Source organism: Acomys russatus, chromosome 14 (genome assembly GCF_903995435.1).
Source record: "Acomys russatus chromosome 14, mAcoRus1.1, whole genome shotgun sequence".
Classification (NCBI taxonomy): domain Eukaryota; kingdom Metazoa; phylum Chordata; class Mammalia; order Rodentia; family Muridae; genus Acomys; species Acomys russatus.
In genome coordinates, this window is record NC_067150.1 from 30,417,998 (window position 1) to 30,443,839 (window position 25,842).

The following is a 25,842-nucleotide window of genomic DNA, read 5'->3' on the forward strand; positions in this document are numbered from 1 at the left end:
AACCTAAGGGGCTCTTCCTGACTACGCTGGGTGTTGACTAGGACTTCTTCAAGTATGGTTTCCCTGGGACTCTTTGAGTTAGTGCTGCTCATAATCGTGCAAGCCAGCAGAAGTGCAGGTGAGGTGTCACGGCCCTGGGGATCTTGGCCTGCGTCCTCTCTAAAGGTCTGCTTTGAGTCAGAACCGATCTTTTCCCATCTAGGCCTGGGATGAAGGTACTGCTGGGCCCTGGCTGCTGCCTTTGACGCCCAAGGTCCCTCACTTGCAGCATAGGTGGCAGATGGAGACTTCGATTTATCAGTTGAGGGAGGATCCAGTGTGCCCAGACTGAAGCCTTTAGAAGAGCTCAGAGAGAAGGGGGCGAAGCTAGTTAGATAATATTTGGAAACAGGTGACTGAGTCATCCAAAATACTTCAGCACCTGCCCCCTCAGTGGTGCCCTTAGGGAGGGCTTCTATCGGGATGGGTGTCTTGAGGGAATTAAATTTTTACTAGTTTAAGTGGTTATTAGGGCTAAGAATACAACCTCCTCACTAGCTCAGAATAATTGAAGGTTCAGCTCTGATTTTGGATGCAGATATCAGAGATATTAGTCGAGGGATAAGACTCATCACACTGGGGAGGATGAGGTTGACTCACGTTGGCTGTAGTGCTGAGCTGGTCTTCTGACTAACCTGGGCTGGACATTGACATTCAGCATGGAGATACCAAAAGATAGAAATGTAGACATTCAAAGTAAAGTGTTAATGCTGGATCCACCCCCTCCCTTCTTCCTTGGATCGCTGCAAGAGGGGACTCCAAAGACTCAAAGAATGAAATGTGAGGCGTTGAGAATATAGCCCAGTGGTAGAGCTCTTGGCTAGAATGCTAGGAATTTGGGCTTCCTACACTACAGCAAATAAAACAAACGAAGGTGGCAGGGAGAAGAAACATCATGGTTGTATTTCACTCAAGGGAGTTTCAAAGCTAGGACTCTCAACTCTCTCGTGATCTTTGGGACCTATCATAGGAGGTGAGGTGGGGAGAAGGTAAACACAGCAGAGCAACTGTTTTCTTAGTCTCTCTCTCTTTCTCTTCTCTCTCTTCTCTTCTCTTCTCTTCTCTTCTCTTCTCTTCTCTTCTCTTCTCTTCTCCTCTCCTCTCCTCTCCTCTTCTCTTCTCTTCTCTCTCTCTCTCTCCCTCTCTCTCTCTCTCTCTCTCTCTCTCACACACACACACACACACACACACACACACACACACAGGTGGGGAGTCTCTTTAGAAGCACTTGATTCCCCAAACACCACTTATGTCAGATTCCTTCCTGTATATGACACAGTCACTTCCTTAGTCTTGTCTCCAAAATGAAGCCCTGAAAAAGACTTGTCTTCCATGTCTGCCTCATCAACCCCTGCCCCATGCTCTCCTCTGTGGCTCCACCTATGAACACACACTTTTTTCCCTTTGGTGTCAGAACTCTATCTGGGTACAGCCTCAACCCCTCCCACCCTTCTTGCACCTTGTCACTTGCCCTCCTTTCTGCCCACCCCCTTTAAAACCTCTTTTTCTCTCTACTGCACTTTGTTTGTTTGTTTTGTTTTGTTTTTTATTTCTTTTGGCTCACATTACATGAGCTTGATCAGCACGTGCCAGTGACCACTCATTCAGGCTCCAGATTTATCTCCCTGAGTTCCCCCTTGCTTATCCTTACCCCTTTCCTTTAATACTCTCCTTTTCTCGGGCTTATAATGAAAATATAAAGTTACGTTTAGCAGTGGAAGGATCTATAAACTCAGCACGCAGTTTGAGAACTATAGCAATGTGATTTTTATTGAGGTTGCCAGTGAACTCCTCCTCCTTAGTACATTGCTGGGTTCCCATCAGCAGTAACCACTATGCTAAAAAAAAATTTTTTTTTGCTAGTCTACTTATAATGATGGCTTCTTCCCCACAACATTCATTCTCGTTTTCCACATCAAATCCCAAATGAAGGGAAAAATCCAACACCTTAAAAAAAAAAAAATCCATGTTTGAATATGCCTGGTGTTTGAGGTGTGTGTTTCTTTTTTGCTCATTACACTGCTCAGTTCTTCGGTATGTTTCACTGTCTAGTCAGCTTACAGTATGAACTTTATAAGGATAGGGCATATAATTTTTCTTTGCATTGCTACCATAATGTAAATAGAGCAAAAAAGAAATTACGATACTTTTGGAAGTGGATGACGTGGATTCCATTTCTGTCATAAACTACTTTCTGAGGCCAGCCAAGGACATTATTACTGTCTCCAGTATCTTAAGCACTCTGTCACATGAATAAGCTCCTAGTAGATTGTAAGATCTGAGGCAGCAAGAATTTTTATCTATTATTGATATTATTTTTCCTTCCACTGTTATAGTCTCAATGTGTAAAGTAGTGCCTGGCATACAATAGGTATCAATAAAGAGATACTTCTTGAATTCACGGCTGTTCTAATCAGTCTTAAAAATTGCTTAATCTATTTGTGTCCTAGTCCCTTGAGGGGTAATATAATTAGGTTATATCTCATGATCAGTAAGTAACACGATTATACTATTGTTATAAAGATATTTCCACCTCTAAAATTATTTAAAAGTATTCCCATCTCTAAATTTATTTTGCTCATCACAAATCTATTCACAAAAAGGTTCTATAAATGTGTGTTGGCAAACAGAGATTGGCTTGAAAAGGCATTCCCCAGCCTATGGACTCCAAATCGTAAGCAGCATTTTCTTCACTCCGTTCCTCTAACTCCAGTCCTTTCTCTACTTAGCTCTTATTTATGCATTTGCTTTTCGGCTTTTGTTCTGTATCTATCTACCCAAGACAGGGCCTTCCCACACACATGCCTCCTGGTTTCCCCAGTAGGCTGCCAACCTGCTTATGCAATTCTGGGATGTTGTGGTCCCAGAGTATTTTGCTCATGGTACATGCATCTTGAGCTTGTTAAGCCTCCTGGATGATCTCTGATTGTCATGTAGGCTTCCTGATCAGACTAGCTGCTGAGTGAGAAAGAGAGCTGAGGGTCCTTAGGATTAGCCTGTTACTCAAAGACCAGTATTAATAGGCCACCAAGCTTGTGAGGGGACCCCATTAGCTCTACTGCCCTGTAAGTATAGCCTAAGGGGCCTGCCATTTTTTGGAGCTTCTGGGGAGGAAAATGTCAGCTTTGTTAATTCTAATTCTCTTTCCTGCCTATCATTTTATTAAAAAGCAAAACGAAACAAAACAACTCCCCCAAACCCAACCCCAACCCAAAACCCCTTAAATTTGTAAATTATTTTCTTTGGATAATTAAAAAAAAATCTCCCCTGCTGAGACAAATTGGGATGTAAGTCCTATGATTTTCCTAGTTAAATTTCTGTGAGCTCACTGGGATTATTTGGATCAATGCTCGTTATTTAAAAAGTACTTCCGTATACTCTACGAGTTAAAAATAGACATGATCTCGTTAAATTCTTATTCAGTCTTGTCAGTGACTCTTAGCACAGGATCCTATATGCAAACATGCCTCCTCTTTTCTTTGCTTGTGACATGGTGACAAGACCTTCTCTCAGAGGTTTTAACCTTTTGTCTCTCCATGATCTTAATTTTGTCTCCTGATTTATCTGAGCTTAACAGAAAGGAGGACTTGTCACAGTTATAAGTGTGGTATACTGGTCATCAAAATCCTCCCCCCCCCAAAAAAAAACCCCAAACAAGAACAGCAGCAATATAAATAACAACAGCAAACCCCAAGAGAAAAAGATTTGAGGGCGTTTGGCATTGATAGGATGGGAAGGAGAGAAAGATGGGTACAACAGTAGAGGAGCTGTGTTGGAGACAGTTGATGCTCTTCTATTTCCTCCTAGCTTCTAGGAGAGGGCACAGCGATGGAGAGGTAAGGAAGGAAATGGTTTGTTTTTCTTATAAACACCATCTGTGAGATGCATGGAACGTTCATTTTAGTGATTTGAGGCAGGAATGTTGAGTTCTAGAGCCAAGTTTTAGAGCAAGGGTCAGAGGTTGACCAGGAACTGTGAAGGGGAGGGGAGGGGGTAGGTAATTAGTTGTTGCCCTGGGTTCTAAGTTTTCCTTAATGGCCATGGTCAGCTGCGCTGCCTATTGTTGGAAACTGTTCCTGTAATGTGGCTTATTTAATTCGGAGCAACAAGACCTAGTTTTGGAAGATTGAAAGGCTTGAGAAGACTTGTATTCTCTTGTATAGGGACTGCATGTTACTTCCTGTTTTGCCAGATCCACCTGATGCTGAATTTCCCTCATGATGATCTCCTGAGTGTTTGCTAACCTTTTTAGGTGTTGATTTTCGCTTTGCTTCATACATTGACAATTACATGGTGCTGCAGAAGGAGCCTTCAGGGGCCGTGATCTGGGGCTTTGGTACACCTGGGGCCACAGTGACAGTGACCTTGTGCCAAGGTCAGGAAACCATCATGAAGAAAGTGACCAGTGTGAAAGGTAAGGCAGCCCATTGTCTGTGCAGTTACTGTCTTCTTCTGCCACCTGCTGGATTATCTGAAAATAGTGTTTATGGCTCCAGTTCCATCCATCCATCCATCCATCCATCCATCATCCATCATCCACCATCCATCCATCCACCCATTCATCCATCATCCACCATCCATCCATCCATCCATTCATCCATCATCCACCATCCATCCATCCACCCATTCATCCATCTGTAAGAGTTATTTGAGTATTTACTATGTGGATAGGCACTGAAGATACCACAAGTGATAACAAGGCTCAAAGTCCCTTTTGCCAAGGAGCTCATTGAACCGAACAAATTATGTGGTAGTTGGATGAACACATAAAATATCTGTGGAGTTCCAAGAGATACAGAAGAGAGGCGTCTACCTCAGTCTGGTTACTATGGAAAAGTTGCTACAGAAGATAATAGTTGGCCTGGACCATACATGCAAGAGAGGCACACAGTCTGGAGGAGAGGGATGGCTCTCTTGCATGTATGATCCTCTTGCCAAGGACCTGGGCTCAGTTTCCAGCACTTACATTGGGTAACTCATAACCCCTTACAACTCCAGCTCCAGGGGATCTGATGCCCTCTTCTGGTTACTCTGGGCGCCTGCATGTACATGGTGCACAAACACACACACACACACAGACACACACACACACACAGACACTCACATATTTATTAAAGTCTTAACATTTTAAAAAAGAATACATTTGGAGATCTGGAAAAGAACTTTGACAGTTTACTGTCTGGGTTCTGATTCTCTGACTGTCATTTCTGGGTATGTAATTGTACATATTATTAAACATCTCTGTGACAGTTTGTTTTCTATGTATAAAGTGGAGGTAGTACTTACTAATTCTTAATGGAGTATTATGAAAAGTAAATGTAAATGCGTATAAAGTAGTTGGAACAGTGCTTGGCACATTAACTTCAATGGCCATTATTGTTACTACTGCTGCTACTATTATTTATTCAGTTATTCAAATATTTATTGAGTACCTATAGTGTGACAGATACTGTGCTAGGTAAAACAGATGTAGCCTCTCCTTTACTGAAGCCTGAAAGGTAAAGGAGGAAACAGGAAAATAAAGACTGCGTATAGTTATGTGAATCATGTGCCACAATAAGGAAGGGCCGTGTGTGAGCTTAGGAAGATAGTAGGGTAATGAACTTAGTTTAAGACTTGTCTTGAAAGAGGAGGCACAAGTTCAGTAGAGGGAAAGTCCTGGCTATAGGCACAGGGGTCTGAGTCTATTTGTAATGCTGGAGAAGTGCTGTGGAGGTAGGTTGGTCTGGGACACTGGGCTAAGTGTCTGGTGGTGGATGACAGGAGATGGGACAGTATGGAGACGTGTTTGTCTCCGCTAAAGCATTTACATCCTTGGTCTGTAGATTATAAGCCATAAAAGCACATGAGCAGGGTTTGGCAATCACCGGATGGGGTCGGTAGAACTGTAAACAGGCGCTTATGATATGCAGATGCACGTGATGGGGGCTTGACCTGAGAGTACGGCTGTGAGGATGAAGGCTCAAAGTGAATAAAAGGGTCTCTCTGTAGAAGGGATAGAGATGTCTAAGAGTGGGTGCTGGGAACCAACTCAGATTGCCTACAAGAGCGGCATCCACTCCTGCCAGCTGAGCCCCTCATTGTGATTTGTGAGGTAGACTGAAGGTGGAGAATTGCAGAGCTGCCTGTACCTCCTGCCTAGTCTGCTCTCTAATGTTTCTTGTAGCTGGGAGTTATATTGGTATTCTGCTCCTTTGACCTCCATTTCCTAACGGGTGGGAGAATAGGCATGAACCACGCCATACCCAGTTTATGCAGTGCTGGGGGCTGAACCTGGGACTCTGTGCATGCTAGGCAAGTACTCCACCAACTGAGCTATATGCCCAGACTACTTTTTGAAAGCATATGAAGTAATGGGTTTAATATTGACATTTTATACATATGAATCATTGTATTTAGCTTACATTCACTGCCCTACACATCCTCTACTTCTGTCTCTTACTGCCTGTTCCCTTTCTCCTCACAAATAGTTCATTTTGATTTCATGTCTCATATAAATATATATATAATTAATATATAATGTTACATATATTTATTTAAATCTAGATCATTTGTAATAGGAAATGTGATATTGCTCTTCCTGACTGACTGGCTTATTTTGCTTAATATGATGCTTCCCAATTTTGTTCATTTTCTTATAAACGACATAACTTTATTCTTTTTATATCTGAATGAAAACCCATTGTATGTATTATATAACACAGTTTTTACATTTTCTTCTTCATCTATCGATGGGTATCAAGGCTGATTTCTTATCTTGGCTATTATGAAGACTGCTTTAATAAACACAGATGAAGAAGTATCTCTGCGATACACTGATTTGTCTTTTTTGTTGTTTTTGTTTTTTGTTTTTGTTTTTGGAGACAGGGTTTCTCTGTGTAGCTCTGGCTGTCTTGGAATTTGCTCTGTAGACCAGGGTGACCAGAGATGCTTAGTTTATATTCCCATTGGTAGTAAATAAAGGTTCCCCTTCACCACATCCTTATCAGCTTTTGTTGTCATTTGTTTTTTTTCTTTTTTATTATCTATCTATCTATCTATCTACCTATCTATCTATTTATCTATCTATCTATCTATCTATCTATCTATCTATCTAGTATAGAGTGTTTTTCCTTCCTGTATGCCTGCACACCAGAAGAGAGCACCAGACCTCATGATAAATGGTTTATGAGCCACAATGTGGTTGCTGGCAATTAAACTCTCTCCAGCCTGTCTTTTGTTTTCTTCATGGTAAAGCCATTCTGACTGAGATGCCATGGACTTTCCTTGTTTTTCCCATATAATATAGCTAAATCTCAAGAGGGACATCTCACCTCTCCTCTGTTGTAGAACTATTGGTTGAAAGCAAGTCACAGATTCTATTGGTTCCAGAGGGGAAAGGACAATACAAGGCTGTAACTTTAGAACCTACCCCAAGGTGTGCCTGTCACAACATACTATGGCTTATGTAATTTTCATAAGCAGTTTTACGAGGCAACTCTTATAAAAGAAAACATATAATTGGGGCTGGCTTACAGGAGCAGAGGTTTAGTCCATTATCATGATGGGATGGTACACAGGCAGACATGGTGCTGCAGAAGGAGCTGAGAGTTCTACATCTGGATTGGTAGGCAGGAGGAAGACAGAGAGAGAGAGAGAGAGAGAGAGAGAGAGAGAGAGAGAGAGAGAGAGAGAGAGAGACAGACACACACACACACACACACACACACACACACTGGGCCTCATTGAGCCATTGAAATTCCCAAATTCCCACCCCCCAGTGGCACAATTCCTCCAACAAGGCCCCACATCCTAGTGCCTCTCCCTAAGCATTCAAATCCATGAGTCTGTAGGGACCAATCTTATTTAAAGCACCATAGACATTACCACTTGCTGGAAATGCTGGGGAGAGGAGTTTTTGTCACCAGCCATGTGTGCTGAAAAAGCTAAGGGAAAACACCTAATTAATAAGCTCTCACTACACTGGATGATACCAGAAGGCTAAGAGATAGTCCTGTGTAAAGTTTTCTGGCAGTTGATCTCATCAGCACCCATGAGCAGTGTTGGTGGCAGGACAGAGCTTCAGAGAGGTGTGTCAGTGCAGGAAGCCTGGAAAGACCTTGGCAAGCCTGTATTAGGACAGATTGGAACGTCTGCCTGTTCAGAAGTGTGAGCCATACGGAACACATCACACCTGTGCCACACAATCTGTACTAGCTGCCCACTGTTTCCAAAACAGTGATTTTTCTGGTTTAGGTTGAATTATGCTTTTTATATGCTGATGCGTGGCTATTGGTCAGAGAAATACCATAGTGAGCCCATGGTCTCAGGCTTAGCTGACCTCCGGGAGGCAGAGGAGCAAGCTCAGCTGGCTCAGCTCTTCAGATGATCAACCATTTAGACCCTTCCTCCAGCACTCCAAGCACCCTTTAGGGCTTCGGTTTTTGCTAATTTCCCAGTGTACATCTGGACATTTCCTGCTTCTGCTTAGTTGTCCTTGGCAAGAAAGAACCTTGGCCAGTGTCCAGTGTGGAGTAGGCACTGGGTGGTATTTCTAGTTATTTCTGCCCATAGGTTAGGGCAGTAACTTCACACTGCTCTGCTTCCTGGCCTCCCCTCTCTTTCCCTTTGGATTTAGATTGATCTGATGGCAACCGATAAGTGTGTTCATGTTAGACGCTTTTATGTTCAGATGTTGTTTTCTCTGCCTTTTCTGTGTTCCTATTTCACTACTCTACTACTCCACCTTTTTCATATTTTATGGTTCTTTTTTGCATCCTTTTGCCATTTGGAAGACATTTTCCCTAAATCTCTGAGTATGAGGTTGACAGCAGTGATCTGGTGACTGAGAGGAACAGCAGAGGGGGCTGTGGTGTCCAGGAAGCAAGCTATGACTTTCTAAAATAGGGTCCTTCCTAGCTTAGTGCAGTCCTAAAACCTCAAGTCCTGTATATCACTCTGAAATAATAGGTTGGTCAAGTTAAAATATCTTTTTCACAGAGATTAATGTATATGCTCCCCCCTATTTGTTGATGTGTTAATTTCTGTTTGCTGATGGGCGAACCCAGTGTGACTGGCAGTGTTAGTGTTTGTTAGCAAGTATTAACATGGGAGGAGGTAGTGATGGATGGCAAGGGAGATCCTGCTCAGTGAAGGGAAGATTCGGGTTAGAAATGATCTTAGCCTGTGCTCACATTTGATTGGATAATGGCAAGTTAGTTTGGGGTGCTGTGTAAATCAGAAAGGTTAGATTAGATTAGGGTAACTGACTGTTGGATAGTGTAATGAGAATTTCTACTTTATTTATTTACTTTAACTGCATTTGAATTTTAATCTGTGTATTTTTGTCTCTCCTTATTTAGGATTATAGCTGGGTAACTAACCTTTCTTGTAAATGCCTTAGTTAAAAATAAGAAAGGATTGGTACAGATTAAGGGTAAAAAGGGTGCTGTTCTCAATAGTTCTATCCATCTTGCTTGGAATTTGGCCATTCTTTATAGCGTTGAGTACTCTTTGTCACAGAGCCTGAGCATAGCCACAGATGAGGTGCGGTTGGTGTTTAACTTCATTTTAGGTGGTTGTTGCTTAATCCCTTGGGGTCTGTTGTTGTTGCAGCGTCCTTCAACACCTGGACGGTGGTGCTGGACCCTATGAGGCCTGGGGGACCTTTTGAAGTGATGGCACAGCAGACTTTGGGGACAATGAATTTTACCCTGAGAGTTCATGATGTGTTATTTGGAGATGTCTGGCTTTGCAGTGGACAGAGTAACATGCAGATGACCACGTTACAGGTAATGGAGAGTCTCAGCCGACAATTAATGTTGATGATAATGAATGAATGCGGAGGGGGAGACAGGAAAGGAGGACAATGAACGGGGCGGGGGTGGGGAGAGGGAAGGCTGTTTCTGTTTACTAAATACTTGTCATGTGCAAGATCTAGTCTGAGCGCTTTCTATAAGTAATTTGATTTACAACCTAAAGAGGTAAGCTACTAATTACATTGGTAGTTACTGATTGGAACTAATTGTGTTTATATACTCAGTTTTCTCCCTGAAGCTATCCCTAGCTCTGTCCTCTAAACGAGATTTTTGTTTTAGCTGATTTATCTTTCCTTGCCTTTCTTGACTCAGTTTTTCTGTTTTTGAGAAATATTTAAGTTTGAGGTTAGGAATCTGTACAACCAAGCCATGCTTTCCTTTCAATTCCCTCTTTGATAAAAGTGTAAACTAAATGGGCCGGGGAGATGGCTCAATGGTTAAGAACACTGGCTGCTCTTCCAGAGAACCCAGTTCAATTCCCAGCAACCGTGTGTCAGCTCACACCTGTCTATAAGTCCAGTTCTGGGGGATCCAAAGACACACATACAGGCAAAACATCAATGCACATAAACTAGAGTGCTTTTATATGCTTTAATGTTTTTGTTTTGTTTTTAAAGCTTTTATTATTTGTAGTTTCATCATTCCCTTCAAGAAAACCTGTTATTAAATAGTGCTATTAAAAAGATTGACATGTATATTTCATTTTATCATGTTTTCTAATTCAAAAATATAATTTTTTTGTATATAAATCTTTCTAATCTGTGAACTCTTACTTCCTGTTTTAAATATATGGAAGTATTTTGGATTGAAATGCCTATTAAGCTGAACTTGGCCTGGGCCTAGTTTGCATGTTTGAATGGACACAGTTGTGAGGTTTTATTATGATAGAAAGCATGGTTTAGTACAGAAGTGGAGTTGCTGTTAACTCATTAGAGAAAGCAGTGCTTTCCTCCATGTTTTAATTGGACTCCTGTGTTTTCACAGAACAGCATGGACCAGATCTGTTTGTATCTATATAGTAACTTTCTCAATAGCAGACTATGCCAAGGGATCCCATCCCATTTTCTGTCAGGCTAAATCAGATCTTGATTGCTAAGCGTAAACACATTCTTTCTGCCTGGAATTTTCTCTTGAACATCTTCTGAATTAAGTCAGGGCTGAGAGCTCTGAGATGGAGGGGGACAGAAAAGAGATTCCATCTGAAATATATGTTAATTCTCTCTCTCTCTCTCTCTCTCTCTCTCTCTCTCTCTCTCTCTCTCTCTCTCTCTCTCTCTCTCGCTCTCGCTCTCTCTCCCCCTTTCTCTCGACAAGGCACTTAGTTTGCAAGGCAGCATTTTAGGTGCTGATAGTACCAAAAGCCATATTTTCCAGTCTTTTAACAGTTTGCAGAACCTTATTTTTTGATAGGAAGAATGCATCACCCTCCCCCACTTTATGTGTTTGCTCCTTTCCCTGTACAGACGCCCAGCACACATAAGCACACGCAATAGCTGTCTCTTTTCCCTTTCCTCCCTCCTTGTGCCTTTTTGAGGAGGTAAGATTCTCACTATATCCTACCCCTCTTCACATTCAAAGAAGGAAATGGCAGATTGTATGCCCATCTTGTTGTTAGGGTAAAATGGAATTTTAAAGCTGAGTGTTATTTATAACACCAAGTGAGATGTTTATAAATGGAGAGATGTCTAAATGTTCATCTGCCGCCACCTCAGGGTAGGTCTTAAGACTTGGGTATTTCTAGTGAGGCGTAGGAAATGATGGCCAATATCAGAGGAGAGGCCCACATTTTCCAATCACTTGGCACTCCCCTCTTTCTTATTTTACACATGGATATACAGAAGAGAGGGATGGGCACCACATTCCAGTAGCAGGCTCTAAGACGTGTGATGGATGGCGTGTTTACAGTCATTACCTCAGCATCAGAACTGATACAGTAGAAGGTGAAACAAGGTACAAAATCTCCAAATTCTTCTGTCAATTACTAAATTAGTAGATGTCTGACGATCACATGTGTAAGTGTGGGCATGTACATACATTTCCATACACACACACACACACACACACACACACACACACACATGTTTTGTTCCCCCTTGCAGACTCCATGCTAAGATCCTCTGAGGGAAATAGATTCTTGACGTGTCTTCATTAATTCAAGAATGTGGTATAAAGGTTACAAAATGAACACTGGTGAGCAGCTGCTTTGATGGGGAATGGTCTGGTCTCTTGGGAGACAGCGGTGCTCTCCCTCAGCCCAGGCAGCGCTAATGACTTCAAATACCTTGGTATTCATTTACATCCTCATTTAAATACTTGGTAGGGAAATAATTACACTGAGGTGTTTGATGAGATGAAATCTGATCTCAGCAGATGGAGCAAGGCTTCCCTTTCATCAGCAGGGAAACCAAGTGTCATTTAAATGAAAATCTTCCTGAAATCTCTTTATTCCTAAATTTGCTGCCAATATCCCAGAGGAAATGCTTCCATCAAAAAGGCAGTGGCATTGGGAAAGGGAACCAATTCCAGACATAATTGTCATCAGGTACAGCAGGAATCCCCCCCCCCCAATTTTTTGTTAACACCCAGCTTTTCAGTTCTGGCCAATGTGAGAAAAGATGGAAGCCTTCCAGCTAATGTTTTGGAGCCAGTTCCATGTGCTGGTAACAATACAGGACAATGCCAGTCACCCTGACTCTCCTGCCCTGCCAGTACTTGGGCAGACAGGAATGGGGCTGAAAGGCAAGTAGCATGTTCCCCCATCCTGCTTTCCCAAGCTGGTGTCTCATTTCTATGAGCTGCTTGCTTTCCCAGGCAGTGCGGAAGCTAGTGTGGGTGGAGAGAATGAAAGCAGCTTCATCCACGGTTTCCATGGAAGCAACACACGATGCTCCGTGCTCAGTGCAGAGCTGAATTTCAAAGGCGGTGGCTTTACAGGTACTTAATGCTGAAAAATAATTTCCCTGCCAGAGCACACTGTGAGCACGTCAGCTTGCTTCTCTTCAGCACCTATTTCCCGTTAAACCTGCCAGGAAAGGTCCTGAAGATGGATCAGGATTTCCAGTGGAATTTTCCTGACTACATGTAATCTCTGTCCTGAGTATGTAGACCTTGACTGGCTGGAGTTGCTACCACCCAGGAGGTACATCAGGTTGTGGCTCCCACAGTGACCCAAGAACATTTTTATTTGCATCTGGTTATACCAATGGATGTCTACAGCCAGCACAGTGGTCAAGTCAAAGGCAATTCTAGGGGCAGCACATTTCTATGAAATACTGTGGGGCACACTGGCTGCGTTATCCTTTCTCGTCTCTTGTTCTGTGGGCTGGAAGGCCAGCTGTATTCTCTGTGGTGGGTGGGAGGAAATGCAGAGCAGCTGCACTCTCTGTGGCTGGAGGCCAGAGCAAAGTATCCCTGCCTCCTGTGCCGTACTGTAGCAGCCGGACTCAGCTGCAGAGCCTGTTCCCTGAGGCAAATGGTAACTAGGCCTCTTGATGCTCTTGTTGGTCCTTTGTGTAGGGAAGCCGGAAGCCAGACAGCTCTGGAGGATAGAGGGGACTCGAGAAAACATGTACACAGATACAAAAGCAAATCAAGATACTGCCAATCTATTCTTTTTTAAAAGAAAGAAAACAACAACAAAACAATAACCCAATAGCAGTGGAAGAAACCAAGATGAGAGGAAATTGTAGTGCTCCTTAAGCCTGTAGTGGAATGGGGCTTAACAGGCCTAATGAGTAAGTTGCACAGCATGGCGCACACGGTCTTGCCCAGAATAACCCCAGACCACTGTGTTGTGAGGGTTTGTGAGGAGCTTTGGGAAAATGTGCTGTCTTTGGACAGACACATTTCTTTCTTTAGTTTTGTGGGATTGTAGGGAGCCTTCCCCTGGACACCCCTTTTCAGATTACCTCAGTCACCAACCTTTTCCTTGATGACTACTCGTCAGGTCCGAGGTGAGAATAGCCTAGCTGCCACATTTCTCAGGTGTGTTGGTTTATAATCTATTTCCTGGATGGTATATAGATTACTTAAGTGACGGTCTTTTTATGTTGCCTCCTCAGACACTCCCTAAACACCATTGTTAAAAGAAGTTGATTTTTTAATACTTTGTTATCAGATATCAGTTAGGAGAGGAACAAGTCTTTTAGTTTTACCTTAAAGCAATCTATGGGCTGGGAGGTACAGCTTAGTGGTTAAAGGTATACCGGGCGTATACCTGGCCCTAGTCCCCAGAACCAAGGGGAGAAAAGATAATGAGGTAGCTCACAGTGCTCTGTAGCCTCATCCCTATGCAGCGCTTCCTGTCCAGTTACAGACCTGCTGTGGCAGACCATAGGTTTCATCGTTTGCGAGCTGTCTTTTGGACCGTGATTCACCTTATTGCCTCTGTTGGACAGAAACACGTGGTTGTAGGCATTTCAGTCCAGCTCAGTATTGATTTCTTTGATTCTCAGCATCATATGTCCAAGTGTCAGAAGGAGCTCAGTGGATTGGAAGATGTGTTTACTGAGAAGGTGCAAGCCGGTTTATGAACAATCAGGTTGACTGACTCTGATTTCTCCTCTAGATCTTCAATGCCTCGAAGGAGTTGTCTGACACCGCTGCCTACCAGTCTGTGCGCATCTTCTCTGTCTCCCCCACCCAGGCGACAGAAGAGCTGGAGGACCTCGCTAAGGTTGACCTGTCATGGTCCAAGCCCACTGCAGGTACCTGAGTGCCTCAGCATCCACATCTCTAGGGAATGGGTTAGTGCCTTAAGTAGAACCTGTGGCTTCCCAGTTTGGTTCTGCTTATTATTACAGAGCTATCCTATTGGGTTTCCATTGCATTCTGGATGATCACTGCCTCCCCATGTCTGCTTCTCCCCTCTGGGTATCCAGGCTCATGGTGTATCTGGGCTGGACTGGGAGTGCAGCTTAGCTGGGGTGGGTAGGTGCAATGCAGAATCTGGATTGGCAGTGATTGCATGAGAAACAGCCTTCTCAGGAGACAGCTGGTTTAATTGGGGTTGGGGGGGGACATGACAAATGCTATTTAAACCTTTGAGGAGTGAGTAGAGGCTATTGGGGTAAGTGTACATCATTAACCAGGGCCAAGGTGTTGGGAGTGTCTTATTTGCTTGAGGAAGACCTGTTCCAGGTGCTTGTTGGACATGACCTTATAAGGAGAAAGGATGTTTAACCTATAAACTGGCCCCCAGGCTATGTGACCACTTCAGGTGTGTCAGAGGTGAGGTCTGTAAGGCCACATGCACTGGGACATGCAGGTCCAGGGGCAAGGAGGGAGCAATCCTACTCCTGTTGGCCTAAAGATGAGATTTTGAGGGTTTGGACACACCTCGACCTCACTCTTGCTCCAGATATGGCTCCCTGACCCCACAGATCACAGTTATATGTTTCTTCTCAAGAATACACCCCGAATCTTCCCCAGTTGTCTTCAGGAAATGCCTCTTCCATTTACTTTAGAACAGTACTGATGCAGCTCAGCATGAGGTAGGCCAGGGTCTTCCTCTGTCATGGTAACCCTTGGTATTCCTCCACCCTATGCCTGTGTCTGAGGACAACTCACTGATGTCCTTTCAGAGTGAATTCAGATCTGTTCCAGCTTCCTTCAGGGCCTTTTTTTCATCCCTTGAGTTTTACTCTCCCCTTTCTCTGCATTCAATACAAAGTCTTTATTTCATGTCTCTGCCTCCTCTACAGCAGGCTCTGCACGAGTCCAAGGACACAGCAACAAGTCCGGCAGACTCACAGTTCCTGCTCTAAGAGTTTAGCCTTGCTCTTTGTTTTCACAAAAGAACACAAAGCCAAATCCAGTGAACAGCCTTCCTTGCTTTCCTTCGCTTTACACTCTGTGGAGTGCCATTTGTTTTCATTCTTCTCACTGCCTCATTGTGTTTCACGCTGTTTTGTTTTTTACTAGACAGGGTTCTTCTGTGCAGCTCTGGCTGTCCTGGAACTTGCGCTGTAGACTGGGCTGCCCTCGAAGTCCAGGATCCACCTGCCTCTGCCTCCTGAGTGCTGCGAGTAAAGGGATTAAAGGCGTGCACCACCACCACCACCACCACCTGGCAAACACGGGTCACTCTTTAGGGAAGTGCTCGCCCTCTAAGCATGAGGACCTGAGTTCGGAACCTGAGCACTCATTTCAAAGGCAGCTGTGTCTATAATTTCATCCCTGGTGAGACAAAGTGATCTCTGGTGCTCACTGACCAGCCAGCCTAGCTGAATTAATAAGTTTTAGACGTAGTGAGAGGCCATCTCAAAGGAATGAATGGATGAATGGATGAATGAGGTCCATGATGATTGAGGAAGACACCCGATATTGACCTCTGGCTTCCATATATGTGCACACACATACTTGCACATCTCGACATACACATGCACACGCACACACACACCTCATTTCCAAATAAGCAAACCCTTGTCTCTCCTCTGGCCTCCTAACCTCTTTCCTTCTTAGCTCCCTTTCTCTTCTAATTGCTAGTCAGTAGGTCCACCTCTAACCGGCTGCTCATGGCCTCTTAACACTAGCAAACGCATTTGCTTTGATTATATCCTGGACATTAGAGATGAAGCAGAGGAAGTCCCTGCCTTCAGGGAACTAAAACTATGTGGAAAAAGAAGTACTGTTCTATTACTGTGAGACACCATGACCAAGGCAACTTATAGAAGAAGACATTTAGTCGGGGGTGGGGGTAGGGGGAAGGGAGGGGGGGTTAGCTTACAGCTCCAGAGAATGAGTTGATTAGCGTCATGGCAGGGAATGTGGTGGCAGGTAGGCATGGTACGGGAAACATAGGTGAGAGCTACATCCTGATTTGTAGGCAGGGGAGAGAGGCGGGGGTTGGGGGGGTGGGGGGGAGGGGAGAGGATAGGAGAGAGGAGAGAGAGGAGAGAATGAATGAAGAAGAGAAGAGAAAGAATGGGCCTCAGTTTGAGTTTTGCAGCCTCTAAGTCCACTCACAGTGACACACCTTCTCCAACAAGGTCACGACTCCTAATCTTTGCTGAGCGGGTCAACTCTCTGATGGCTAAACATTGAAATATGTGAGCCTCTGGGGCTGCCCGCCTCATTCGGAGAACCGCAGAGGAAACACTGAATGCTCTTTATTACAGGAAGTGCTCTGATGGGGTTGTGCAGAGACAGGAGGGAGTCAGTCTAAGTGAGGCTTTTTATGAACTTCATTTCATTTAATATTTTCTCTTTGTTGTTAACTCCAGCTAAAACTTGTCTGTATATCTTAAGACACTGTATTTTGCCATTTATGTTATTTAGGCCCTCACTTGACTTATTCAGAAAGCTTTAGAATTTATGAGGAGGGATTCTTAATGTCTCTCTCATTGCTGTACCTCAGCCATTGTGTAGTTCTGGACACATAGTAAGTGCTCAGTCAATTCTAATTCATCTGAAATTGATGTGATTTTCTCCTGTTGCACTCTCACGTTTTGGGTTTGGGTCCTTTACAGTACTCACCAAGTGCCTCATGTATAGTAGGTTTTTACTAAGTACTGGTTTGAATTGGCCCCGTAGCTGTGTCTATTTGCATCCTCTTTTCCCTTGTCAGCTTCCTCTAGTATGGAACTCACAGATACCAGCAATAAGAACAGTTGAAATCAATTAGACTGGTGAAAGCAAAACTGGCAATGACGGCCATGTCTCCCTTTTTGCTGGATTTCTCAGCCCTTATGCATCTATATTTCCATTTCTTTAGCTATGGAATTGGTCATAAAGTCATCCAGAAAAACATACATCTTCTCTCTACCTACTGGCTGCTTGCCTTAAATGAGTAGGCCGACAAGAGGAAAGGCACACGAGGGGATGGAAAAGGGACCTTACGGTTTTGTTTTGTTTTGTTTTGAACCACCTGCCTACTGAGGAGGACTAATATTCCTGGATTCCGAGGAATCCAGGGGCTAGGGTGCCACCAAACCTGCCTAGAGTTTTAGCTCCCTGATTACGTAAGTAAATTATTTATGTTCAGACGACGACACAGTTGTTTTCCATTTGCCTTCATGCCAGGCTCAGAGCCTTTTTTCCTCTTTGTGGGAAAAAGAACTTTGAGCAACTGAAACAACCAACCAAGCTGAAGAACAATCAAGAGAAACCGTCACCAACACTGTATTTTTTCCCCTGTGGAAATGATTCTCCTTGGGGGACCTTTGGAAGGCATGGTTTCTTCTGGGCTGTATTGCGTCCTTACCCCACTTCTGAGGGTCCTAGGCAGGAGCTCAGGGTTGGCCCATGCCATCTAGCAGCTCCTGTTTGCATCTCTCCGCTTTTCTCCTGACTTTCCCTGTAATGATCTCTCTGCACAGGAAACTTGGGCCATGGAAATTTCACTTACATGTCAGCAGTGTGCTGGCTCTTTGGCCGTTACCTGTACGATACTCTGCAGTATCCCATTGGGCTGCTCTCCTCCACTTGGGGTGGGACACCCATTGAGGTCTGGGCATCTAAAAGATCACTGAAAGCTTGTGGAGTTCCTAATACAAGGAACGGAAGAGTTCTTCAGCCTGAGATACAGCTTGTGAGGAATGAATGTAAGAGTGAGGCATCTGAATGTCCTCTTAGGAGGTAAGTGTGTCCACATTTGTCCTGAGTGTATGGAGTTTATTCATGCACAGGACAAGTGTTGTCATGGGGGTGCAGTCATCTAGGGACAAGCTAAGAGGGGATTGCAGTCCTTTAAGTCAGTAACAGTGGTTGCTGAGTTTGCTATCAGCTTCCTAGGCAGGGGACTTGTGTACTGGTTCATCTCATTCTCAAAAGGCCTCCCTGAAGTGTGCGTAGTGCTAATGTGCCACAGTTAGACACTGCGTCCCAGACAGGGTCAGCACGTGGCTCATGGACAGGCCTAGTAAGTAGGCCAGTCTGGCTCCAATGCCTGGGCTCCTACTAGCCACTGTACTGTCTTTCCTCAAGAATAAAGAAATTGCCAGCCAGGAAGAATGAATGTATAAATATGTCTCTAAAAATATCTTAGTGTGCTAAGTATGAAAGCCCACTTGGGAAAAGCTGGATGGGAAGATAATTTAAGGGAGAGAAAGAACTAGTTAGAAACACAAACAAAAAAACCAATGCTGTATTCAAATGGAGGTGAATGGAATGGTATGTCCCCCACTTTTGTGAGCACTGTCTCATTCGCTCTGGGAAGGCTTCTGGGAGGAGGAGGAGGATGGCTTTGCTCGTAGTACAGTTGGGTATCTGGCTAAAGGTTTGCCTGGGTGTGGATGGGGCGGAGACATCAAGTTTGGACAAAAAGAATGGCCTTTAATGGAATTGTAAGGACAGTCCTATCCAGCATGCAGTGGGGGTTTTAAAGCCAGGTCCCTCAGCTCTCCCAGGAGTGGGAGTGAAAACACGAATGGTGTGGAAAAGTGGGACTTCTCATCTATAGCTACTGCAAAGATAAGTGCGTATATGTATTCCACAGAGAACTTTGGGACCATCTCCAAAATTGAAATAAATTCTTTTTGACTCAGTAATGTCATTGCTGGGAATTTATCTTGCAAAAACGATTAAGCATACACCCAGTGGTTTAGCTATATGGAAAATAATTGCGGCATTACTCCCCAAAGCAACGCATTTAAGCTAGTCCAAGTGTCTGCTGTGTAGTAGTTAGCTGATTTATCGTCTGGAGATCAGCCCTCCCTCTGGCTTTAATGGCCTTATCTGGAAACTGGCATGGCCCACTGTGGACTTACACACACTTTCCCTCAGAAGAACCTGGAGGTAAAATGACAAGCCTGTTGCCATGTTTTCAAGTGAAATGCTATAGCCTGGATTGCCTCTGCGCTGTTTTCATCTGAGGTTTGTCTGAGTGAACGTGGGTAGGCTGACTGTCTTGTGATCTGGTGACCTTGTTCATCTTGCTGATTTTAGGTTTGTTCCTGTTGACTCTATGGCCGGACCAGTAGCCCATTCTGTCCTCTGGAATGCCATGATCCATCCACTGCAAAACATGACTTTAAAAGGAGTGGTGTGGTACCAGGGTGAGCTTGCTCTTTCTCCATTGTGTCAGTTAGCTTTGCAATGTAACAAAGTGCACCAAAGAGTTAATAGCTTCAAAACCCAGTGAGTTTGTAATTTTATTTAGCCCTCTCCTCTCTGGGTTAACAGGGTGGTTCACCCATCCATCTGTGATGCTTCTGCTGGTTTCACCTAGGGTCTCTTACTTGTCCTTGGTTACCTGCTAAGTTATGTAGTGGCTGCAGGACCAAGGACGTCCTGTTTCTCATATCCATTGACTGGGGGCAGTGTGCTGACATTGTGATTCTCAGGTGGCCTGATGTTTAGCATATTGTATTTCATTTCCATTGTGGTCACAGAGTTCCACGAATATCTAGAGAGAGCCAAGCCCAAAGCGGAGGCTCTTTTGAAGCTTCCACTTGCATCACCCTTGCTGATGCCTCTGACCATCAGTCTCTGGGCATGGAAGGCCACTATTTCACGGTGTGAGTGGGGGAGAAAAAGAATGTATGACATTTTAAAAATCCTCTTCCAATTTTGGTGATTTTTTAGGAGAGGCCAATGCAAATTATAACAGGGACCTGTATGCCTGCATGTTCCCTGCACTCATTGCAGATTGGCGCCAGACCTTCCACTACGGCTCCCAGGGCCAGACAGAGCATTTCTTCCCATTTGGATTTGTCCAGGTATGTGTTCAGAGGAAGAGAGGTCATGAGGATGTGTGGAGGGTGTGTTAAGTGTGGGTCTCTGTACAGGAATTTGCATTCCTACTTTTGTCCTCACAGTGCGTGCTAGCTCCAAGCTGTATATAACCCTTAATTCATATGAACTTACTGAAGAGATGATTAAATCTTCAAAAATGTTAAGAAACAGTGAATATTTCTTATTATTAAAGCACTCTAGTTTCACTGGAAAAAACTTAAAAATCAAAACAAACACCCAAACAAAAAACTAAACAAAAAAAGAAATCCCACTACCTCGACCATAAAGCTAAGACTATTGAAAATTCATGAAGAAAAAAAAAAAAAAGATCAGAGTTGCTTATGCATAATTGTTGTTTCTCTTCATATTATATTGTAAGCATTTTTCATGCCAATAAATATTACTCTTCAACATGATTTGTCATGATTACAGAGTATTCTGAAGTATGGATGCATTGTAACATACTTAAATGAGTTCTTAATGGATGGGTACTAAGTGGTTGTCATTATTTTGCTTTTACAAACTGTGGCACATTATTTTCCTGACAGCAGATTTCTTGTAGCTTAATTATTCCATCAGGTAAATTCCCAGGAATGAAACTGCTGGGTCAAAAGGTACACCCCCAAAGGCTTTGTCCACATCATCGTTTCTTGTTAAAATAATGAATTTGTATAAATTTGTACCCTTAACAACTGTGTGTAAGAATGTGGACTGTCCCATGCTGAGCAGGGTTGTCCCGGGCTGGCTGAGGCTTGCTTTGCTGCATCGCTAGACCTACTCACAAACTTATCAATCAACCAGTCACACTAACTTCCCCACTGCCCTCTTGACTTGCTGTTATTCCTCATACCCTCTAGAATTTACCATATTCTCTGCCTCTCAGGGATCATACAAACCCTTTGTTTGAAATAGTTTTTCTTTCTTTTACTTTACTAGGTAGGTCTGCGTGGATCTTGGGAAATTATTTGTGACTATTCAGAATCTTGATTAGATGCTTTTTCCCCAGATAATGCATTTCTTAGAAATCTCTTAATGCTCTTATTTTGACTAGATGTAAGTTGTATTGGTGGCTATGTTTTTTGGGTCAGTCTTGTATTTCTAGTGTGTAGTTGGTTGGCACTCATTAAATGACGGCCTGTAACACAAAATGAAAGAACACTGTCAAGGGAGGAAGCTGTGCTTTTTGTTAGAGGGAGCTAGTGAGAAGGATTCTACTTTCACCCTTAGATAAAAGGAATAAGCACAAAGGCTAAGTTCGAAATTATATTCATGACCTATCTATCTAAAGCCTAGACTTTTTAGTGGAGTGGTAGTTCTGGCTTTTTTGGAATAGGAAATCACACAATTAAGGTATTAGGAAAAGAAGGCACAACCTTCATGGTTTACATGTCAACCTGTGACCCTCATAGATACTTTCTTCTCATTACCCTTCTGTTTTGCCTCATTTTTTAAACCATCATCCTCCTTAAAGAGCCTTTTGTGTATGTGTGCTGTGTGCTTATGTGAAAACCACAGTGTGCATATAGCAGTCAGAGGACAAGCATCAACCCTCGCCTGTCACCTTGTTTAAGACAGGGTCTCATTGCTTACCACTGAGAACCCTAGGCAAGCAGGCCTGCACGTTTCTGGGAGACTTTTCTGTCTCTGCTTCCCATCTTGTTGCAGAAATGCTGGCATCATAGATGTGTGCCACTCAGCATGGTTCTGTGTGGGTTCTGTGGATCTGAAGTCAGGCCTTCATGCTTTTGCAGCAAAAGCTTTGCCCAGTGAGCCATCTCCCCAGGCACCATGCCCTATTTTTGAGAAAGGGTTTTTATTGACGTTCTTTCACCTAATCTGACTTAATGATTATTTTCTTTTTTATATTTATATTTAGTTCTGAATTAGTGTTTTCTCCCTCTCCTTCCCTCCCTCCATCCCTCCTTCCCTCCCTCCCTCCCTCCGTCCTTCTCTTCCTTTCTCCCTCCCTCCCACCCTCTCTTAGCCTGTGTACTGGTTGTTTGAAGGTGTCTATATAATTCAAATAAAAAATATGCTCCAGATACTTAGAAACATGGCATTTGGTCTTTTCTCTTAAGTGTGACAGTCTGTAGAGGCCCTTTAGCCTTAACTTTATCACCAACAAAAATATGCTTGTTGCTTGTAGTATTATCCTATGTACTTATGTAAGCCTGTGAATATAAAGGGAAGTACCCAATGTGACAGGTAATATCGTGACTCAGGGCCTGGGTCTGGGGTTAGACATCTGGGATTCCAATCCCTTGAGCTGTGTGGTTTTGAACAAACATCTTTCTTATCTAAAGGATCACATGACTTACTGTGTGTGAGAACGTGCTGGATGTTAGCATCTATTACTGTTGCAAGCAGTCAGGATACCTGAAGGGATGGCTGTCTGGTTAAGGAAAGCTGATGGGTGCTGTTTGAACTAATGCAACAGTGAGAGTTCAGGACCGGAGTCCTGGGAAGAGACCAGGGCTGGTGGAGTGCTCAAGAGTTACTGGCAGAGAGGTGGCTGGAAGCTCGGGAGAAGGAAGGTCCGGAGGCTGGGGTTTTAGAAGGGACCTTAGAGGAACAGATCGAAAACTCCCCCGTTATCTCTAACATCTTTTGGATGTGACCAGTTTTGTGGGATTTTTTGGTTCGGCAGTTACATGTCTTCATTAGCCTCTGTATTTGTAAGAAGCACCACAGGAGATTAAACCACACTTTGCGGTAGAAAAGAACCGCAAGCATTTCATTTGGGTGTGGAGTATGCTGGTGCCCCCACGTGGCCAATGAGCAGTAGTGCCGTCAGTGAAACTGGACAGTTGAGGGACTTCTCGGCCAACTGCCATTTTGAGGAAAGTCCTTTAACTGGAGGGCTGGTTGTAGCACGTCTGCATGTTGAACTTTAGGCTGTTTCCAGTGGCTTTGTTGCTGGCTGATGAATATGGTTCCATTTGCGTGTGCTTGCATTCACTTGTATGTGGAGGGCCAGAGGACAAGCTTGGGTATGGTTCCTCAGACACTGTCTGTCATTTTTTGAGATCAAGTCTCTCATCAGCCCGGAACGCTGTTTCAGCTTCCATGGTGATAGGATTGTGTGTTCTGTTGATTAAGCTTTCCATACAAGCCCTTTATTGGCTGAGCTGTCTCCTCAGACTTATTCTTTTAGTTTTTTTTTTTTTATGAGATTCTGGTGTGAAGCACAGTTTGTCATTTCCTATGTTAAGACATATTTGCATAGCAGAATCTTAACAAGAGAGCTGAAATGTTCCTTTAAGTCTGTGCCATAGTCAAGGCTCTTGCTTGTCACTATTGCAACATTTTTGTGTTTTCCTGATGTTGCACTCATCTCTCGCGAAGCAGAAACATCCTTAAAGTTTCGTCTGCCCATATGTATAGGGATGGTGTCAGATTTTCTGGGCACTGTGATAAGTAAGACCGGGTAGAACAGTCTGTGTAGAATGCAGCTTCTTGGATGGGCTCAGACATTCTGAAACAGAGTTAAATGACAACTTGGATGCTGGCCAGATTGGTCTGACTTATTGTTAGATCATGGTTTGTAAGGGAGAGACAGGGAGAGAGTAGTTGATGTCTTTCACTCCTGCTAATCTTCCTCTTCTTTCTAGGTATCTCTTCTATTTTCATGGTGTGTGTGTGTGTGTGTGCATGCATGTGCATGTGTGTGTGTACGCATGTGTGCATGCATGCGCATGTCTATGTGTTTGTGTTCCAATGCAGAATCATGGGTAAAAGTTTGTTTCCAGGAGCATGGACTCCCTGTCTCATCAACTGTTAACTGCATATGCATCCTTGGGGGAGTGTGGCCAAGCCTGATCTTGTACAGCTCTTGTGCAGGTCATCGCAGCTGTTGTGAGTTCCAGTGTAATAGCCACGTTGTGGTCCAGTCCTCTAAAGGTATACCCTTCCTTCGAGTCTTACATTCTTTTCTCGCTTTCTTCCTCAATGCTCCCTGACCTTTGGAGGGATTCTAGGCATCAAATTTATGGCTAGGCATTCAACAGTCATTTGTCCTCAGTCTTTCAGGAGCCTCAGTTCTTCGTAGGGTGAGGGGCATATCAACTTTGAGCAGGAAGTGTAGTTAGTCCTGTTGTTCGCTGTGTAGAGTCTGAAGCACTTCACAGTTATCCTGACTGCTCCTTCACTAGCCAGAGGCTCTCCCTTGACTAACTGTCTCCTATGAAAGCCTCCTTCTTGCTTCTACCTTGACTCTTCCTCTTTAGGATATTCTCAATGTGTAAGTCAAGGTTTTAGTGTGCCCTCCATTGACACACAACCAATGCCAACAAGGCCAACTATGCCTTGCTCCTATTTCTCCCTGACCTTACTTCCCAATGCTCTCTGCCTATTCCGATGGAGCCATACTGACTACCTGATGTTTTCCCTAAGTACACCAAGCATACTTTGATTTTAATTCTTTCTCCTGCATGCAAAATATTTTCTCTATTAATTTTCTATTTCTATATAATACTATAGCAGCTTAAAACTATCCAACATATATTTATTTATTATCTCACAATTCCTGTGAGTGTGATGCAAGCCTGGGCACAGATGGCTTAGTTGTATCCTCTGCTTGGGATTACAGTGATGGTGTCTGGCAGAGCTGGAGTCTCTTCTGAGACTTGGAGTTCTCATCTACACTCCCATGATTGTTGGCAAAATTGGTTTCCTTGAAGCTGTTGTGGGATTTATGGCAATCAGATTCCTGAAGGGCAGCTCCAGATCTTCACTGAAAGGCACCCCCAGTTTGGTCAGGCTCACCAAGATTCCCTCCCTTTTGGTGATCTTGAAGCAACATTACATCTAAAACTGCATTCTCTGCCACGAGACAGGATGTACTCATAGGAATGACATCCTGTTACCATAGACTATTGGTTAGAAGCAAGCTTCAGGTCCCCACCACAAAGGATATAGTCAATGTGTGTCATCTTAGAATTCTTCCTAACATACTTTGATATCCACATAGCTTGTTCTCTTATGTTGCTGTCTTTATTCAGCTTCGGAACTCTCTCTTTTTATATATATAAAATTTTCTTGGTGGTAAAGTGAGTTATCACATTTATCTTATTTTGTTCATTAGTCATGTCTCTCCTCTGGAATGTGATCTTGTAAAAAAAATTGCAATTTTTTTGTTTTGTTCCTTTCTCTATCTTCTTGGTGAGATTGGAGCCTGAGTCAAGTAAGCCTTTGTTATGAGAGAATGAGCACACTGACTGATACTACACCAGCTCTTGACCCTTCACAGGCTCTTTCTGGAACAGTACTATTTCCCACACATTCTAGTTGTCTTTGGTGAGCTGTCGTAGATCCCAAGCAGATATTCCAAATG

At 43.5% G+C, this 25,842-nt stretch overlaps 1 protein-coding gene across 1 annotated transcript in view; it reads left to right on the plus strand.

The window, feature by feature from the left end:
- Positions 1-20: 20 nt before the first annotated feature.
- Siae (sialic acid acetylesterase) overlaps positions 21-25,842 on the plus strand; it is a 32,199-nt gene continuing 6,377 nt past the window's right edge. Inside the window, exons 1-7 of the mRNA XM_051156198.1 lie at positions 21-118; positions 4,292-4,453; positions 9,634-9,809; positions 14,404-14,542; positions 18,155-18,341; positions 19,725-19,831; positions 20,361-20,494. Coding sequence (XP_051012155.1) covers positions 55-118; positions 4,292-4,453; positions 9,634-9,809; positions 14,404-14,542; positions 18,155-18,341; positions 19,725-19,831; positions 20,361-20,494 — 969 coding nt within the window. The 5' untranslated portion in view covers positions 21-54. The remainder of the gene's footprint in view (positions 119-4,291; positions 4,454-9,633; positions 9,810-14,403; positions 14,543-18,154; positions 18,342-19,724; positions 19,832-20,360; positions 20,495-25,842) is intronic.